At 42.3% G+C, this 20,247-nt stretch overlaps 1 protein-coding gene across 6 annotated transcripts in view; it reads right to left on the reverse strand.

Moving 5' to 3' along the window:
- Positions 1-20,247, reverse strand: part of LOC107271007 — a 32,517-nt gene that overhangs the window by 8,611 nt on the left and 3,659 nt on the right. For all 6 annotated transcript variants that reach the window (XM_015746553.2, XM_025088252.1, XM_015746552.2 and 3 more), the window contains exons 2-4: positions 9,535-9,658; positions 9,343-9,428; positions 4,770-4,865 (exon numbers count right to left, since the gene is read on the reverse strand). In XM_015746553.2, coding sequence (XP_015602039.1) covers positions 4,770-4,865; positions 9,343-9,428; positions 9,535-9,658 — 306 coding nt within the window. The remainder of the gene's footprint in view (positions 1-4,769; positions 4,866-9,342; positions 9,429-9,534; positions 9,659-20,247) is intronic.

Genomic DNA, 20,247 nt, shown 5'->3' on the forward strand with positions numbered 1-20,247 from the left:
ACCTGTAAGCTTCGTTAACGTAAGGTAAGGCTTTTCTTTTATTGTATCAAATCTCCATTATTCCGACCTCGTATCGGACATAAGGGAAATATGAGAAACGGGGCCAGCCACGTGGCGGAAATTATACGCGGCGCTGGGGAAAACAAAGAAGGGTCGACGGGAAAATCCCTTTTTCATAAAGCTAATGTACATATCGGTTCGTACGAGTCATGGTGTATGATACGTACAATCGAGTACAGTATTTTTATATCCAGCTGAGGTAAAGAAGGGAATGGAAGTTATTGCTCCCTCTGCAGACTTTGGTTTTTTCTTCCTAATATATAGAATTCCACGTGCAAACCTTCTATTTTAATACGTGCGTGAAGTGGGCAATGAAAAAGAAATGAATTCAGACGTTTGAAAATTGGACAGGTTTTCACGTACGTAAAGATTGGCGCGTGCGGGTATTTCGTAACATGTTTCCTCTCTACGTGTAACATATTAAACTTTGAAGTGGAGACACGTGAAAGTTTGTAGGAATCATTGAAAAATGTTATTGGCCTTAAAGGGCAAAGTGGTTTTCATTATTGTAAAAAGTTTTGCGACGTATGCTCTCTAGACCGTGGCAGGGTACAAATGGTTAGACAAAGTTCGGGGATGATACACGATTTGTTTGTGCTACCCGAGATACGGCGACGTCTCAGAAATACATTGCGGAGGTCCCTCGCGAGAATGCAACGAAGAAAATCGAATTTTCGGCAAACACGATAGCGTACCTTGCAGCATTATATTCGTCGAATTGTCGCGTAAGAATATCTTGAAGTATGCCAAAAGCATTCATCTTGTATTAATATATGTATACCGCACTGTGAAAATACTGACGGTATTGATTTCACGCTTGGAAAACATTGTAGAAATTTGTAACGACGAAGAATGTCATTTCAAATACGTTGCATCGTTAGGTGAACTAAATTATCAGTCCAAATACCCACGTGGATGTCTCATAGGTTATGTTGATTTATAAACGTGTTTTCGAAATAATTAATCCCTTTCTATCTGCTGTGCAACCGAGAGCAGCTTTTCAATTGGCAAACATTGAAGAGTGTAAATTAAATGTTAGACATTGATAAGACAAAGTTCAAGATAGGTAAAATCGTATTACCTGGAAGTATGTACCTAGTTTGACCTATTTTCCGCTTGGGTCGTTACCGATAAGGATATTTCACAAAATGCTGTACAGGAATTAATTGGCCGGTATGGAAGACGGTTAAACGAATACGGAAGAAAAACTTGAAAAGAAAAACCGAGGAATTTTCCTTTTCCCATTAGTGGCTTCGTGCCGGCAAGGTAACTTAATTTTCCTTGTTTCCGCTTCAGACAGGCCATCGTGGCGACGTTCGTCGTCGAGCAGCCGCCCGAGGCGGACGGAAGTTGCAACTAAAGCATTAACGAAGATTGCACCTACGAAGAAACTCCTGTGGTCGACCGTGACTCGCTAGCAACCTTGCTAGACGCCTACCGCTGTACCTAAGAGAGGGCAGCACCGTCGACGGAAAGAATTCTCCAAAGTTTTTCCATTCTCAGTTATCCCATCGCCTACAGTCCCTCGCAATATTTTCTCCCGCCCAGAAGCGGTCGGGAGTTTGTTCTCGGAAATATGTGACAATCATGCAAATTTCCTCTTCAAAAGCTTACCGAAATATTTACGTAATTAATCCTCGTCTTAGCACCAGCGGTCCGTCAAAATAGTTTACGTAGATAATTCAGCATACGGACTAAATGTTCTCCTAGTAACTAAACCGATAGGATTGTCAAACCCCGTTCACGTTGACACGCTACAAAGTTCCCAAGCTGCCCAGATGGCGCTAGTGAGCTAGGTGCGCTACACAACAATTAAGATAATTACCAGGACGTGGAGCGATGGGTTTGCGTGGAGAGTCTAAATTATTTAGACATGAGATATCTAGAGGGTTTAACGGTCCACTATCAATTTTTAGTACTTCTATCAGCGTTTCGTGATTATTAACGTGGAAGATATAACGATGACGTCACTTTTCTAATTTCACTCTGTCATCCCGACTCTAACGCGACTCGTAACGAGCGCTGGCTTTTTCGAAAAACACATAAATAGATTGCAAATTCCGACTGTCTTTCTCGTATAATTCCATTCTCGAGTTCTTATTCTCAGCTTCCAAGTAACATTACGCATTGAAGAAGGATCGCCTTGGGCGATGAAACTTTTCAGTTGGACGAAAGTACTATGGCAACCGTATTCAGGGACAAAGATCGTGGCCCGTAAATGCAGATTATGCGAGGCAAATGGAAATGTCAAAATATCCGGATTTACGCGGATATATTCGTCGCGCGGATATTGCAGCCACTTGCGGAAATTCGGAGGGAAACTTTCAGCCGGGAAATATGCACTGGCTGAGTAGATACGGCGATTGAGGTACGCGTATGCACGCTAAACCATAATACGTGTATTCGTAATTTAATCAAGATGAAAAAAAAAATACAATTTAGGACGCACTATGTCTGCCACAGAGATGACACTCCTATACAAATAACGCAAGTTGCTTTAGTAAGAATTAATTTTACGTCATCAAAATATAAAAGCACGAAAACGAATAAATGGGCGTGGAAATGAAATTTCTCGAATCCCCATGAGAAATTTATAACATGTAGATTTCCTCGAACCTAGCACCATCTCGAACCACGGCTATATTAGGTTAGGTTGGGACTCGGGTGCACGCACGTGTACTAGCCCCGTCACGTATTTGTTCGCATCGGCGACGACGACCGACAAATGTCGATACAAATTTTCTCGCACGAATGATCAAACGTCGTTTTTAGCCTACTAAAATCTATTCGACTCTCCCGGTTTCTTTTTTGCATTTTCCAAAGCATACAATGTCCTCGTAGGGACGTGGCAACGGTTATTGGTAATATCTTTTTTTTGCATTGAAGATCAGCCTTACCAGACCTGCCTATCCTTACATCGGTCAGCCTACATATATCCATATGAAAAACGTACCCGGGCAATATACAACGTACATATATGTATACATATATACAGCAAGAAATATGGAATATTTGCATTTTGACAGTAGGACAGATATAAAAGGAAGTATGTATAAAATGTATCAGGAGAGCGATTCGCGATATTACACTAGACCATCATTTCATACATATATGTATACATATATACACATTTATGCACCTATGCTTTCGACATTCCTTGCAGCGCACAGAGACGAGAGATTGCGACGTATCTCGTAATTCTCAAAAAATTCCGTTAAGCCTCTGTCTCAAGTGGGCGACATAAATTCGTTCCTCTTCCTTCCCCATTCTCAGTTACGTGACGCGGAACGGGAAGACGTAGGCCATGCCGGCAGGTGTATTATACTTGATGGACGTGAATTCGATTATTTTGATGGTACCTATTCTTGGCTGATTCCCCGCCGGATATTCCTTACGACTAGTTGAGACTTAGCGACGGGATCTTTTATACCGAAGATTGCTTTCTGATACGTCGGCTAATAACGGAAACGCGTCTAAAACTGTTACCGTTTCCTCGATCCATAATGGCGGAATCGAGTGTGTGTACATATATAGAATGAATATCGACTACTTGACATTTTCGTGGTACTTGGATTCGCAAAAAGTGCCAAATTCAACAATTCTGAACATTCGCCAATTTTTCGGGAAAAAGAAAAAATTTATGCGCGAAAATGAAAACTGTGCCGAAAGACATTTTCAGATAAATTACTTGACATTTCGGTGATCTTTTTTGACTTTTTTATGACTTTTGAAAATTACCTTGAGAAAAAATTCCATTTCTACAATATTCTATTATTTCGAAAATATCGCCTAACGTTCCTGGTTGGGTGGAGATCGGGCCTGGTCTTTTCATGTGGATTTGCTTTTAGTCTCTTTCTCGTAGAATCATTGTGGTTAGGACTGACCTCGAATGACGCGAATCGCTTCTATTACCCCATTTCAGTAGATTTCTGGTTGAACGTATCGAATGCGAAAAAATTGACGTTTATAGACGAAGGACACAGCTGCCGTTTAAAAATTTTGCAAACTCTTTGAATTTACAATGTAAACACAAGTACTTCATTGTGAAGTGTAGCTTTCGTGCGGATATACCAATGTCCAGGGAAATTAAATAAATAACATGTGTAACCAGCGGAGCTCACGGTGCTTGTTTCGCCAAATTAATGAGAAAACTTTTTAATTCACTTTTGGCCAGACGAGCGCTGGTCGCCCTGAAAAGAATTACCATAAATACACGCTACGTGAAATTTTCACCACCTTTTCCCTCCTCCACTTTCTTCTCACGATGCAATTCCATCAAATCTATTACACGTCGAATTTCCATTCAACGATCCGACGTATTATAGCCTTTGATACTAAATACGTAGGGATATTTATTCAGAGATATGTACATAGCAGGTTATTCAGCCCAAACGCACCACCTGATTATCATAGGACTCAAATAGGCGCGTTAACTTCAGGTGGTGCGTGTCTACCGAATAACCCTGTATACGTACACAAGATTATTCACGGAAAACGCATCACCTGAAGTTAACCAGTCGATTTCGATTTCTACGATAAAAAGCAAACTTTGGGTGGTGCATAAATACCTATATATACAAAGAGAGTTATTTCAGTATAAACGCCTGAAGATGGACTCTACCATAGAAATCAGATAGGCAGGCTAATATCAGCTGATGCGTTCGGCCTGAATAACCCAGCGCGTATACAGTCTATACGTATTAACTTACCGTGACAAAGAAGAACAGATACATCGAATGCGCGATGTCAATAAAGCTGAACGTAATTACAGTTAGGATCCAGGGTATCAGATATATCCTTTGATCCTGAAACAGAGGCAGTGCATTAGCATGAGATATGTGACGATCGATTTACGAGTGCATCGTCATGACGTCACGGTCGTTCGAGAAGTGGATTTTTGAAAATCCAAAAAAGAGTCATGGCTGAGGGGGGATGGGTCATAATTTAAAAATGGTTGTCCGCGAAATATCGTTAAAGATGTGCAATCATATAGTAATAAAAAATTGTTACACTTAAATTTTTTTTTTATATTAGGCAAACTCCAAACTTAAGATTTACACTTCAATCTCGCTAATTAGTCTCTAGTGCCGGGTCTTGAGGGAACAATTTTTTCACCCCAATTCCACGTGACCCGGTATATCTCCGTGGGTCGGGAGTGGCTTGAAAGTTTATTGATATATCCAACAGAGAGTTGTGTAATGCATATAGGGACGTGTATAAAAAAGAAAAGCAGGTTGATGAAAATAACAAGGCAATTGCGTGAGGGACATTTTCAATGTCACAAGACAGCAAGCCGAGTCGAAGTAAATTTGTTGGATCGTGAAGGTAGCTGATTTGAGGATGGACGAAGGAGTGTCGGTATGGTAATTATACCAATGAGCTAGGTGTTAATTGCGTTACGGAAGTTCAAACTGAGGATATAGATATAGTAAGAAGAATGAATAAGGGTCTGCGGAAGTAAGTAGTACGCGGCAATTAGAATTTACATTTGAATGTCGCCAATGAGTCTAAGTCGGTAACAGGGTACGTCGTTCTACTTACATAGCTCAAGGAACTCAGTGCTTAAGGTCGTTTTTACGCTTGGAAATGCGCAAGTATTTATTAAAGCGTCGAGCAGTGATTTTTCCCGTCCGTCACAGGTAGGCCAATTGGTAGTACCGACCCCCGGGTAAAAATTTCATGATAAAATAGGGGAGACACGTGGTAGGTCCTATCTGAAGGGTAATTTAACGGCAATAACGTATCTGGTATATAACGGGTGTACGGATTGGAAATTTTGGATTTTCTATAACGTTGATACAGGGAGGCGTCAATGGCCGTGAAGGTGCTCGGTGATCGATGTTTGACAATGCTGTCCAATCCAGGACGTAGTTGACGGTTCCCGTACTATTCAACGTACTTTGCGGATGTTCATAGTTGCGGCACGAGACGCTTCGCTGCCGACGAAAAGTTTTTGTCACATGGAACGAGGGGAATTATTTCTTATCGCACCCGTAACATAGACAGAGGCTCCACCCTTGAGCTGTATTGAAAACTTAATTCGTTGACGAAGTTCGTAACGTCATGCGATCTTTGCGCGCTGGCGTGGCCGATAACTATCGTTGGAATTAATTAACCGGTTCCATTGTACAGGCGTTAAATTAAACGTTAATTATCAGCCACCCCGTATAGTGACGGTAGGCAAGTTTATATCTGGGCCTGGCGAATATCTGTTCCGAGGATCGGATAACGAAGTTACTATCGGACGCAGCTAGTCTGAATAATTTTAACTTAGTTTGCCGAATCTTAAAGGGCTTATGTATAATTCTTATCTATGGTGCTGGATCCGTAGGAATCGTCCTGAAGGGGAATGCACAGTCTGTAATTTTGTGAATTTCACTGTTTTTTTTTCTTCTTTTTTTTCGAAAAGCATAGCTTTCACATTCGGGATGAAAATATGGTGCTAGGAGGGGGGAGGTTAACGTTAGGGGTGATCAGAGTTCGTAATTCTACTAATCGATTAATCGACCAGTCTTTGGCTATCGACCAGGAGAAAGACATCGCCGGTACTATCACTGAACGATTAATGGACACCACATCGGATACACGTGTGAACGGTGACTAGGGGTATATGTCGTATATGATATATATGTAAATATTTGTATAAAGGGATGAAAGTCCTGTTTGCGGGCTAAAAGGAGACGAAGGGGATGACTGACGTAATCCAAGTGGATTATCGTTGAAAAGAGTGAAATTGCGAGTAATTGCATGAATTTGACGAAATTTTGAAAAATAAAGTTGTTATACGATAATTGTGAAATTTTCGATGGGATCGATTTTACGAGATTCGTGGGTGATCGTGTATGACGGCTGGGCGAAAAATTGATAAAGTTACTAGACAAATATTAGGGTTGCGAAACGGTATACGAACGTGTGTCAATTTTTGAAGCAACAGTGTGTACACAGAGACCATTAATGGCTACGGAACCGTCTGACACGGGGAAAGCCAGTCGGGATCACATTGGCCGAGGGGGATAAAACTAGGTACTGCTAGGTAGGCTTTTTCCGTCGTTTCTCTATCAGTTTGCCGAACACACTGAAAACCGATAGCGTGGCTGGCAGATCTGGGGGTCGGAGGGCACGTTTGATTGGCGACCATAGAGAAACCGCCGAACGAAGTGACTACTGATACGTGAATGTTTCGTCAGAGCCGTAGCCGGGATCGGTTACGATTCGAAGTGTGACACTGATAACAGTGATAACGAAATTTGTTTCCTATGCGTAATTCGAGTTGTTGGGAAAATTCAGAGAAAAATTTTGTTCAAAATATATGAAAAATTTAACGGGCAAGAATTCTCACTTTTAGGAACACTCTCGTACTGTCTCCTCGCGCCCCAAACCTAGTGAAACGTCGCAAGACGCCCGCTGCTCGAGGGAAGATATTTAAATGCAAAACGAAGTACGCGAATTTTTCGAATCTGATTCTGTGGATTCGCCCTCCCGTGAAAAAGACAGGAATAATTTCTTTTTTTTTTTCCCACCTCGTCTTAATCGACAGCTGACGACTCCTTACCGATTCAGCACTCGCGCTCCCGAATCGTACAACTGGAAAATCGTCTGGCACTTGTTAACGCGCCAACGCGAAATGACATTTCTTTAAGTCGTGACGTTTCACTTTGACATCTCTCACGTTTCCTTCCATCGACTTTTATCGGCTGGCAAAACAAGAACATCAAACGTCAATCTTCCAACGAAAGATACGAGCCAAGTGCTTTTTCTTCTCCCTTCTAAATTTTTTTCTAAAACATTCTCATCCTCTTTTTCTCATTTTCACTTTCCAAACATTTCTCTAAAACGTACGTGCAAATAACAGCTGATTCGCCGTAATCCGATTTGGCACGATCGAATAGAAATTTTTCATCAATTTTCGAACACTCTATAATTACCCCGAAAAATCTTACAATTCAAATGACTGATACGCATCCCGGATTTATACAGTTATCGACGTGAGACTCATCTCGGCCTGTCAGAATCCCACGTGTAATTTTTACCTTCAAACAATTAATGAAATCGCTATACGCGATTCGAGTGACTTTACGTATTCCTTTCGCATCGGCAGAAAATCCACAGACTCCCATAACAGACACGGACGCAGCATTCCAGCAGCAACGAACTTTCGTAACGGCAAGAAAACTAAGGATCAATGTTACATAGGTCCAGCGGGAGCGTCTTATGATCTTCATAAATTTTCCGGTTACTGATAACAGTGATAAAGTTTCATAAATCGCACGACCAACCGTCAGCTTACATTCCACCTTATGAAATATACATATATATATATATATATATATATACACATGCATACAAGGCAAGTACGACAAAGCTATAAACAAACTCAAAAGCTTAACCAGTGTTTACAACTACGACGAATTATCCCGTAGTTCAGCATAAATCCCAGACACCATGTATAACCACGTACCAGCTTCAAGTGTATTATAGGCAGTGCATACATAGGTAAGTGATAATCGTAGGTCGTCCCCGTCGTACGAAAGGATTTCGATTGCTAGTTAAATGCCTGCGGTGATTCTGGCTACACGTGTAATTTACGTATTCGCAAACTCGGCGCGGCTTTACGCAACTCATGCATGGGATACGGGGAAATGGCGTAGCCATCCCCGCGATACGGTAAATTGCATTGGCCCTTGTCGGCAGGGAGCTATTCCCGTTTATTTAGGATAAACTAATAGACGCCACTAGGTAGATACAAGAGGAGGGACGTGGTACATGGGGGAATGGGATGGGGATATATATATATATATATATATAACAGCATCCCCATCCCCTATATATACACACACAGTAGTGTGGAGAAAGTCGAGGTAGTAGGTCGGAGAGTGAGAGTAAAAGAGAGAGACGTACAGATCGAAGGAAAGAGAAGGAAAGAAAATCATTTGACGTCGTATATATATATATATATATATATATACACCCATACGTAAGGATTTAGTTTGTCGTAGCATCGACACGGAAACACGGCTTATGGACTCGGATATCTCAAATCCTGATCTACTTGTTCCCTGTTGTCAGTGATCAAGAGATTTTATAGATCGCCATGTGCGTTTGGCATGATCTCCGTTCAATGGAATGGAATTTTTCGCGATAACTCAAAAACAGTCAAAGACCCGGCTGCTCGTGCGATTTTTATTGTCCGACTGTGTAATTTGGTAGTAAAAAAATTGTTTTCGAAAATTTTTATTTTTTCGTAAAAAAAAAAATTAAATCTTAGGCATATACTTACGTTACCTTAAACAATCCGTATAACAGTAGAAAGGAGCAGCACACGCCGCAACACGAGCACGTCAGCAGTGTTACGTTGAATCTGACGGTGGCTGAAAGCACGTGGAGTTTTAGGATAAATATTTTCTTTTACGTTTATTTTTATTATCCGCGCACTGCGTCGCTTCTCGTGTTATGTAACCACCTCCGTATACTCACTCGGCGATATTGTCTGGGGTTCGAGGAAACTGGACGATTGGGGCTCGGTACGATTTCCTGTAAGATACTGGCGTTCCTCTTGGAGAACAGCACCGGTCATAATGGCCGTCAGGAAGAAGTAGAGCTGAAAAAACGAAAGAACAAAATTAATCAAGAATTTTCGAAGAAAAAGCAGTCTGGTTTCATCGTTCACTGATCGGATGGCAGGGCTTGTAAAAGAAAAGGGTAATATAGATTTTTCGTCTATTCAATTTTCGGGTCTGATCCCATTGCGACGAATGCGAATTTCGTGGGAATCGGAAAGTTGATTAATTTGTCATTCTACCGTTTAAATTTCCCGGTACGGAATTTAATTTGCGGACGGTGCGAAACGAGTGTCTTAAGTTGGTAAAAGCTCCCGCCGTCGCATGAGATTCGAGAGCTGCTCGAGTTTAATTGGTATTAACGAACCCGATCGGAAAGTTATTCGTCGAAAGTTAAATTAAATCACGTATGCGGATATACGACAGACGCGAAGATACGAGATCGAAGAGACGGGAGCCGAATATCGTTTGACTTTTGCTTTCAGAAGTTGGTGCTGAACTACGTAAACTAGTAATATACTGTAAGCTCAGAATTTGAATTATACATTCGTTTGAGAAAGCACGTAGACACCGTGCTCTTCCTTATAAATACATGCCCGTGTGTCTGTGTATACATATCAGCTGATTGATGATACCGATCCTTTGTTCCGTTCCTAAAGTCGAGAAAGGAAAGCAGGATCGATGAACGCTTCGCCCCGAAGTAAAAACTTTAATTCAGCGTCGGAACTGCTTTTTATTTTCGTTCCAAGTAGCGTGTAGCGCGGTTGATATACTTAACGGCGGGGAAAATTTTGAACGAAGCCAGGGGTGAAGGTATATGGCATAAGGGGGAGAGAAGGGAAGAAAAAAAAAAGGGTGTACCGTGAAAGATAACCAATATCAACCAGCATCGGCTGCTTCCGGAACGTGAGGTAGCCGGAAGGTCGGCATAGATGTAATTTGCTGTTTATTTTATTTCCCCGATGACGTCACTGCCTCTCGGGCCATATACTATACGTTTGCTTTTTTTTTCTTTTTTCCAATGCCCTCCCCGCACTTGATCTTGTCGTTGCCTTATACCAGCCTCAAAAGAGACCAACGGGCTACACACCAAAGCTTCCACTTGTTTGAGTCTCTGCCTCCCATAAGTCAGCGGTTAGACAATCCGGGTCCCTGCGTCAGCCGAGGGTAATTGGATTTCTTGTTTGACTTCGGCGAGTTCGTCTACCGGCGGCGTAAGGGATGAGAGGATTGGCAAGGGTTGGAGATTTCATTTGTCCAGGTAAATATCTACGCCCGGAGATACGAGGTCGTGAATCGACCAAATAATAATGTCGATTGCACAACACGGAAGTACAGTCCTCGTGGCTTACTAGGTTATGGCGGATAATTCCATCAATGCCTTGCGTAAAAATACTATTTGACTCTCAATGGTTGGTATTAAGATTAAATTAGTGATCATTCGTTGTCGATTTTTTTTTCATTATTTATACACCTCCACGTTAGCGCTTGGAATCTCCGAAAATAGCGTGTACTCGAGGATACGACTCATATGTGATTAATGGCGTCGATGTAACGAGCCACGACGCCACTGCAGGTAGCGGGAAAAATGTGCAGCGTTAAAGTTTTACGATTTACTATGCACGAATATAGAGAAAAGAGGCTCGTGCGAATGTCAATCGTGCTTAAAATCAGTGCCGATTCGCTGATAACAGCCTCGGGTACGCTGACGCAATGAGAAAATATACGTAAATAATTTGGATTATCATTATTTACAGTTCTGCTAAAAAAAAAAGGTACTATCAAGACTGAAGAAAGATGGATAAAGAGTGGATGTGGTTTGGATATGTTTAGATTTTTTTTTTGTTCAATTTTCTATACTCGCCGCGAGTGCGAGAGAGACGGACTTATGGGCCGTTCCATGAGGGAGAGAGAGACAGACATATCGGTAGCACCAAAAACTCGGTTTTCACACTCCGGTTCGTAGTATCGACCGTTCGACGATGATTTTCGTTAAAATTACGTAAAAGCCATCGAAAGCCAACTCGCGCGTTTTATCCGCGTATAATATCCGTGTAGAACAAAATGGGCAATAACCGGAAAAAAAGGAAATTTCTTATCGTTCGGCTCGGTGCCGACGTTTTTATTCAGCCTCGTAGCAGCTTCGTAAAAATGGACTAATACAAGAATGCCCGTACAGCGTACACGGAGGGTGGCAGTAAAAGTGCCCGTTCGCATAAGCGTATGTGTTTACGGTCTTCTCCCAGCGGTATATACTAATGGCTGCAGCCCTTAATCTACAGCTGATTATTCTGGAGGGTCGAATAGCGAAACGTATGCAACGGGTCCAAGGAGCGTTTTCACGTAAAAATTTACTTCATTTCTTTTCTACGTACTGTTATGGCATACGCCGCATTGTGAAACACATCTCTCCGACTCATCCAGCAAGCACTTCGCAATGATACCCAGGCTAAAGATCACATCCTATCACTCGACATACCTTGACTCACCCTAGACCACATTACGCATCTCCTATACCTAATATACATACACCAAAGTGCATTTCCGCAACCTTTGACACGTCTACCCTAAAACAAATATTTCCCTACCCCCTCTAACCTGCGGATTTTCGACTATATATACATCGGAGCTAAATGCACGATATGCTCGGTCTTACTCTAAACTCCACGACAGTCACATAAAGTTATTACAGTAAAGATCCTGCTGAAACATAATGCTCGAAGAAATGAACCCTTCGAGGTCAATGCTCCAAGTGTTCCTGCTCATTTCTTCCGAGGAAGATCTCCCTTCGAATATCATTCGAAATCCGAATCCCGAGGCCTGGAGTTTCACGCTACAGATAGCTTGTCCTAAAAACCAAACTATAACGGTACCAAAAAGAAATTTCCAAATCCAAAAAAAAAATGTTAAGTGCACGGTTGTAAAAATTAGAAAAAATTTTTCATTTTTCTTACCTATCAAGACTTTCAATTCAGCGTATCTTAATTTCAAACGCGTCTCAAGTCTTTCGCAACGTTACGCAATCGCCCAAAGGCGAAAGCGCACAAGGCAGAAACCACGTGACCACGTAGATCCGATCGTTAATTCGCGGCTCGTCAAATCACCCGACTTCTTCGTAAATACGCTTCCGACAGAAGCATTATGGTCCTGGGCTCGTAGGATCCTCATAAAAATTCCTCAGAGATTCGTGCGACCACCTTTTGAATTTCTACCAGTCAGGCGTAATGACGTCATCGCACGGCATTTTTCGTGATGACGCAATAAAGAGCGACGACAAATTACCGAATTCGTGTGAACCGGCAGGTTAGCGTCCCTAGTGCGTAAGCGGATTGTTGATAGAAGGACAAAAGAGACAAAGCCAAAAGGATGAAAGGAGGTGGTAGGAGAATGAGTAAAAACGTAGAAAGGTGATACGAGGGACGATAACGATTTTTGAAACTTTGACAGCGTACAAACTTTGCGTACCAACCGGATCGAAGGGAGAGAATTAAAAAAAAAATTTATCAACATTATCTGAAATAATAAAAATCACAGAGTTATAACTTCGAAGGAAATGCAATAACGTGCCAGAACAATGTCTCGTATATAAGTCTGTATACCCTATATACAGGGTGACGGGATTTGCATACGTTTTCTTTAACAGTATTTTTTTTCACCCAAAGTCCCTTCCTTATGGCAACGACGCTTCTTAACCTTAATATCTGACGGCTACGTAACCCCTCGTCGACAAAGACACTTTTTCTCCTCCTCCTCGGATTTTGGGATTTCGATATCAACCCTTTCCTCAATCTCATATCCTCCCTCAGTTTAATGCTAGTCCGTAATTTACATTGAGGAAACAAATTGCCACCCGTGGTACAAGACGTCCTACGTCGTCACTGACGTCACACGAAGCACCTTCCTCGAGAGTAATGAAATAATTAACAATAAAAAGGTACAGCCACAGTTGGGCAATGTCGCGTGCACAGAACATTTTGGAAATCTCAAAATTTATTTTCATTAAAAAAAAATCAAGAGTATCAAAAAATCAAGATACCCCTCACCACAGAGTATTCCAAGAGAATTCCAAAGGAGTACCGCCGAGTCACGAAGAGCCAAATTTCAAAATGGCCTTGAAAAAAAAAAATAAAAAAAAAACCTCGATCGATCGGTGACTCGACGAATTGAAAAAGGAGCAGTGTGATATCCCTGATATCAGTCATTGCGTCATAATCAGTGCTACGGGTGTATTAATCCTCCAGAGAATTTCGAGACTCCGAACAAACGGAGTTACCCTAAACATACCTTTGTCTTCGTATACCCATCATCAATTCTCGAAGCAACCAAGTATCGAGCCATTCGAGCACAAGCAATAAACTATTAAGCCGCGACTTTTTGACATCGGCTGAATTGCCTCCACGTTATACCGGTGAGTAATAATATGTCAGAAACTTGGTCTGACCCCCCCCGCCCCGGGGGGGAGTGATCCTGATCTGCCAAAGTACTTTTCGATTCGGTCCCTTCGACCGGTTAAGTGTCGAGCCTTAACGAGTTTTACGAGCTAAAAAAAAATCGGTGTACAAGTTTACACGAATGTACTATGTCCAATTTAATTCAATAATCGCATCGAAATAGCTACAGTGTAAACGACGTACGTAAGTGTAAAATTTGCACCTGTATGCCTGTGCAAAAATAAAAAAAAAATCGAATGCCCTTTTAAATTTTCCCCCGCCTAATAATTTCGAAGCTCCCGTAAAATAAATATTCAAATTTTTCGATGCCTGTCGTTTCTCCTCCAGCGCCGTCAACGGCTACCGCAACAGCAATTTTATGGACTATTCCACTTTGCCGTTATTGTGTAGGTAGGTCGGTACGGCCGACGGAGTTAAAAACTTTACTGCCGTCGTCGGGTCCGGGGTTAGCGCCCGTTAAAGACGACGCCCCGAGAATCGAATCGCTTAGTTTATATCGCTCGACGCATAAGTTGTTAACGGCTATCGACCTTTCCTCGTGCCAGCCAATCCTCCCTTGCTATATATTTTAACGATGATTGGATCCGCGGACCGATCCTGGTACCTGTAACGATTTTACGACAGTACGACGTAACTTCGTGCTGAAAAATTGGAAACCAGGAAAAATCACAATTATACATTGTTCAATGTTTAATTTCGTCGCGTAACCTCGTTTCACGATGAATTTACATAATTTTACGAAATTTCCACTGCATCGAACGCGCACGGAATATTAACGTGATTTCACGATTGATTCGATTTCCAAATATTCCATTTGAGACGATCAGTATTGGAGAAACACGAAATTCCCATATATAAAATAATCGTAATTTGTACCATTTGACACAATGTATATATATATATACACACATAAACGTACACACGTCGCGCTAAAACTCTGAAGGAGATTCGATCATGTCTCACATATCAGCCGGTAAGGGCGTTTATATTAGGGTAATTTGACAGCACACGGGTTGACAGGTACAATTCCCGTGAGTTATAAATATCATAGAAAATTCATACGCGATCCAGTCCTAAAATTCGTATGTAATTGCTCGAAAAAAATATGCGACAGTCAAATTTGGAATTCACCCCCTTATGCAAAAACCAACCCCGTCCCTCGCTGGCCACAAGAGAAAAAAGTGCCTACCCACGTGGTAATCAACGTGTTTAAAAAACTTGAAATCTATTTCAAGAGCTCCCAAGGTAGGCAGTTGAATACAGAGCCCACCCCCCCAGGTCAAAAACCCACCCCCTTACAAGCCAGCACCACTACGGGTTCTGCCTAAGAAGGGGTTGAATTTCTGAAATTTTAAGCAGAGCCCTTAACTGGCTCTCAAAGAGTTGCAAATTTCGCGATGGATTATATCTCGACTTTCCGCCGCGACGCTTCGAGCTTTATTGACGTTTTTAAAGAACTCCGAGAGAAAATACCAAAGGGTGCGACGATCAGGGTGTTTTCGCGAATGCCAGAGTAAGACTGCAAAACTGTGGGCTGTTCCATATAATCTTAAGCGGATACAAGAAAAAAAAAAGAAACTCCAACGCTCCCCGAGTAAACCGTCAGCGTCCCGAGGGATGCGCGGACGCTTTGGATTTTCACCAGGGACACGTTTCCCGAGCGAAGTAGCTATTTTCACGCTGATACCCCCCCCCACGTGCCAATGTAAACTTATTCTCCGGCCGAATCGAAGACTCGCGTTTCGCAACGGCAAAGCATACGACGATACTCCCGCGTACACGAGAGTGCCAGAGGACGCGGCGTTTCCCCGCCTACAGTACGAGTCACTCGGATACAAAGGCGTTAGGAGGAACGTCGTCCGTCTTGTATTCTCCAAAGTTGCTACATACCGTAAATACCGAAAGGTTCCGAAAGGCGCGCGGCCGTCGTCGTTAATCATCCAGCGCCTTCCAAGGTAACCGTGAGCGTAAAGAGGGGCTGCTGCTCAAAATCAAAGTCCTGCAGGGGCAACCCTTGCCGAGCGACCAGGGGCTACCTACGTCATTACCCATCGTTCAACGTAATACCTGGTCGACGTAATTGAACCATTAATGAACCATTTAGGTAGCGGAGACGATAAGTAATTTTCAACGAAATACCCCGTACTCTGTACGTCGAGCCGGCAGGGCTTTCCGGTATACTGCTGATTATATTTATTATTCCACCCCTCAATTTTTCAAATAAATCGATATCGTCAATCTGCATCCCATCGTATACCAGTGATTACCATACAATTTCGATATATCGCTGCTTGTACGCAAATGACACGTTCGCCAATAATTTTCATGTAAATAACATAAAGTCCGATGAAAATAACCTCCGACCACAAAGGGCATTCCCGATATCGCATTGTGCAATTGAAGTTAAGCACCGTGCCGCAGGGGCGTAAGAATTGGATGCCTGCGGGGGGGGGGCAGGTGGTGGGGTGCTGCACACGTGGGGACGCGACGCCTCGGTAGTTCCCGGCGCAATAAAAGTAATGCGATTGCCGACACGAAGCGACCGAGTCGCGAGAATCGTTCCCCCCCCCTCCACGCCACCCATTTCCCCGTAATTCGTATTCCGAAGAAATTCAACGACCCTCCTTACCCGGAAACGCAACGCAGTTCTACCTTTCATCAGCACCGGTACCTACACCAACGTCTGGGACTTCATCCGTTCCGCGTGATAGAGACGCGTTCGAATTTACGTACTTGGTCGCCCGACTGCTCGGCGGAATTCGGACGAATTTTCAACGCGGACGGACTGAAAATGTCGATTCGTCGGCGTCAGCGAAAATTGCACGGAAACGTTTCACGCAAATCGTTCGATCGCGGATTCGACTTTACAATCGTCGCGTGGTAACGTAATACCGTGAAAGTCGGGCAGACCACGTGAAAGGACCCGGACGAATTATTTCGGATTAACGAGAAACTTTCACGGCGCTTTGAGAATCCTTCTCAAGGATATATTATTACTGTCCGATCTTTCCACCGAAATACGCCTACGTTCGTGTATAATTATACGCGTTCGTGTATAATTCGGTTAGGATGTCCTTGTATGTTTATATACAGACGTATTCGTAGGAATATTTTTCAAATTTTTATTACTTTAACCGATAAATTGCTGGCACGCAAGTATAGCAAATGTATTACGCTAGGTGAGAGCAGTCCAAGTACGAAATTTTAGTACTTCTCAGCAGTCCCCCTTACACCCCCGTGACGCTTTCATTAAATTCCGATGGACCGTACAAAAGAGCTGGCGAACAAAGAGTTAAAAAAGTTCCAAGGGATATTAAAAGCCCACGAAGGTAGAACACGGGCATGTATACTTATATATATATATCCCAAAAGAAATACAATCAGCTGGCCCACTCGATATTAATAAATTCAAGTAATGCTTTACAAGCTCAATACATTCAGCTCGTTTGATTTTTCGTCTTTTTATTTGTCGATGCTATCTTTATTTTTCACGTACAGCCGAAACGTCCCTGAATACGTGGGGACTTCGCAAAGGCGAAGGAACGTGAATACCAACGTAACGTGATATTGTGCCGCTCGTATGGGCTTTTCGAGCAATAATCGCTCGATGCGAACCAGCCCTATTACCATACAGTTAATAAAGGCATATTGCCATGCGCTAGAACGCGAAATTACGTTCGACGATAACATTACGGTAGATATTGGATTTAACCGAATGAAACTGAATTCGATCGATGAGGTTAGAATTCCCGTGGATTTTGATTCAACGTTTCCGGTTCTCTGGGTTACTTCTGGTACAGGAGCAGCAAAGTTCTTCCGAGTTGCACAGAGAATTACACATAGGTGAGCATACACGTATCGCAGATACTATCGGGACACGGGATATAACGTAAGTCGAAAAGCAGCGAAGAAATTACAAAATACTACTGGTAGTATCGTTAGTAGTCAAGTCGAAAGCGTTCTTAGCGTAGACTTATAAAAGGCTTTTTACTTCAGCGCTATATCGCGCCTGTTACGAGAAACAGAGGGTTTCGCTCGACCCCTCCCCTCCGCTCCCCACCACCGTCCGCTTCATTTTCCCCTTCGACGCTCTCGCCTATCTTCAATCTACACTTTAACGGAAATTACAATATTCAAAGTAACCGGGAAGGCGTACGAGACCGTAGAAAGATTCGTAAAGACGCGTCGAGCGATTTCTGATATGATATTTAAAAGAAAAACTTATTTCGTTAAAAAGTTTGTTGGTTTTGTAAAAAAAAAAAAAAAAAAAAATTCCCGAAACGACTTGGCTCCCTGACGGCGATTGGGCGAAATGAAATTTAATCCTTATCGAATAAAATTAATTTGACGAGGTAAGAAAGTAGGACCGGTTGAAAGGAAGGGAGTGAAGATTCGACACCGAAAGGATTTAACGCGAGTAAAAAGTATTCTTGTACGAGGGAGCGAGCCCAGTTGTAAATTAAGTGACGTTTTTATTGGTGCGAGGTTGCCAAAATATAATGGAGGCAACAGGCGAGATAATTTAACGTCGCGTTTTACGTATGGCTCGCGACAGGATGATTTTGATAGATTTCTGTTTTATTTCCATATCCAATGAGTCCTTTCGATTTTAACGGTCGGCAACGGCCCTTTAAATACCAGCTTCCCGTCCTACGGGCTCGTCTACTTCGTTCCCCTGTGTTTTCCAGTGGACACGTGTTCGTGTATTCAGGGTCGCCTGTAAAATCCAGCTTAATCCACGGCAGGCCGGAATTATCGGATGTCAGAACCAACGAAAACAATGGACAGCTGCTGCCCTGTGCCTTCGGCGTAACTCGGAACAGCTCTGCGCGACGTTACGAATGGTGACAGGTAAAGAGACTTCGTATATTTTTTTTTTTCACACAAATTTATTCATACAGCCGATACTCGATGAAAACGAAAAAATTTGTCGTAAGCCCGATTCGACGGCGAAAGCGTTTCGAAATGAATGTTCCTTGTAACATTTATTTCGGACCTAGTGTCAGCCTTGATAGAATAATATCGCACGTGGGCTTTTTTTCTTACCGGACGTCCATTCGACCATTAAGGACGGCTGAGTCTTTCTGACAGAAAATTGGAAGAGACGAAAAGAATTGCGCGCAACGAAAACATCCCTAGCCGAGTTGGACTATACCAAGCGTCACGTTGCCTGGGGAATAAATAATGTAAAATGTACGACAATGATAAAGTTAGCTTAGATAATATCTGGGTGTGGAATAATGTCTAACAACTCCTGAGTGTTCCGTAGGAAAGCTAATAGTCCTTTATATATATATATATATTTAATCTCTGAGAATCCTTTGACAGATTAGTCTCGACGAGGGTGTAGTACATTAATCGGGCGCGTGTAGATATATCGTGGTAAAAAGTGGGAGGTCAGAAGGTCAAAGCAAAATAATAGTTCTCACGTTAAACGAGACCTTAGGATCAATGTTCCTACTTGCTATTAACGACCAAATTAAATTTTCTTCTGGACCCTGACCCGAGGACCTTTGTGTTTCATCCCTCACGCGTCTCTTTGTCCCTTTCTCCCTGAACCAGTTACCCATTTCTACTTCCGTATCTGCCCTTTTTACCTTCCCCCCCCCCACACTGTATACAGCAAACGAGATCTTATCAGTGACGCTAAAAATTGTAATCGCACTACTGGATATTGCAGGAAGAAAAATGAGGTTGTAGTATCCGGCACAAAAAGCCTCAAGTCTCAATACTCAAATCCCAAATGCGAAAGATACACGATTATGGCAATAATTTGCATATCGACGAGCATCGATATACTCGATTACATGAATTAGTATATTTCTAAATTTTTATTACAGACTACGGTATTTCATGATATATACGGGAAAACTTGATTTTTCTCAATGCCAAAAATTTTTCAGGGTCAATTATAATTCGAGGTTTTTCGAAAATACGATTTTCGTACGGCATGAAAATTTTCGATATTTCATGTCAAAATATTTTAAAAGTGTGACCCCCTCCCCCTTCCCTTATTCCAGCCACGTTCAAATTCTCATTCTACAAATGGATCGTCAATATGGATCATACGCGAATGCGACCTGTATTATTCCGAATGTACCGGGTGTGAATACAAAGACGATAACGTGCGTGCGGTTCAATTCGCGTGTACCAAAAAAAAAAAAAAAAAAAAAAAAAAA

The sequence above is a fragment of the Cephus cinctus genome, unplaced genomic scaffold (genome assembly GCF_000341935.2).
Source record: "Cephus cinctus unplaced genomic scaffold, Ccin1 Ccin1_scaffold0862, whole genome shotgun sequence".
Taxonomy (NCBI): domain Eukaryota; kingdom Metazoa; phylum Arthropoda; class Insecta; order Hymenoptera; family Cephidae; genus Cephus; species Cephus cinctus.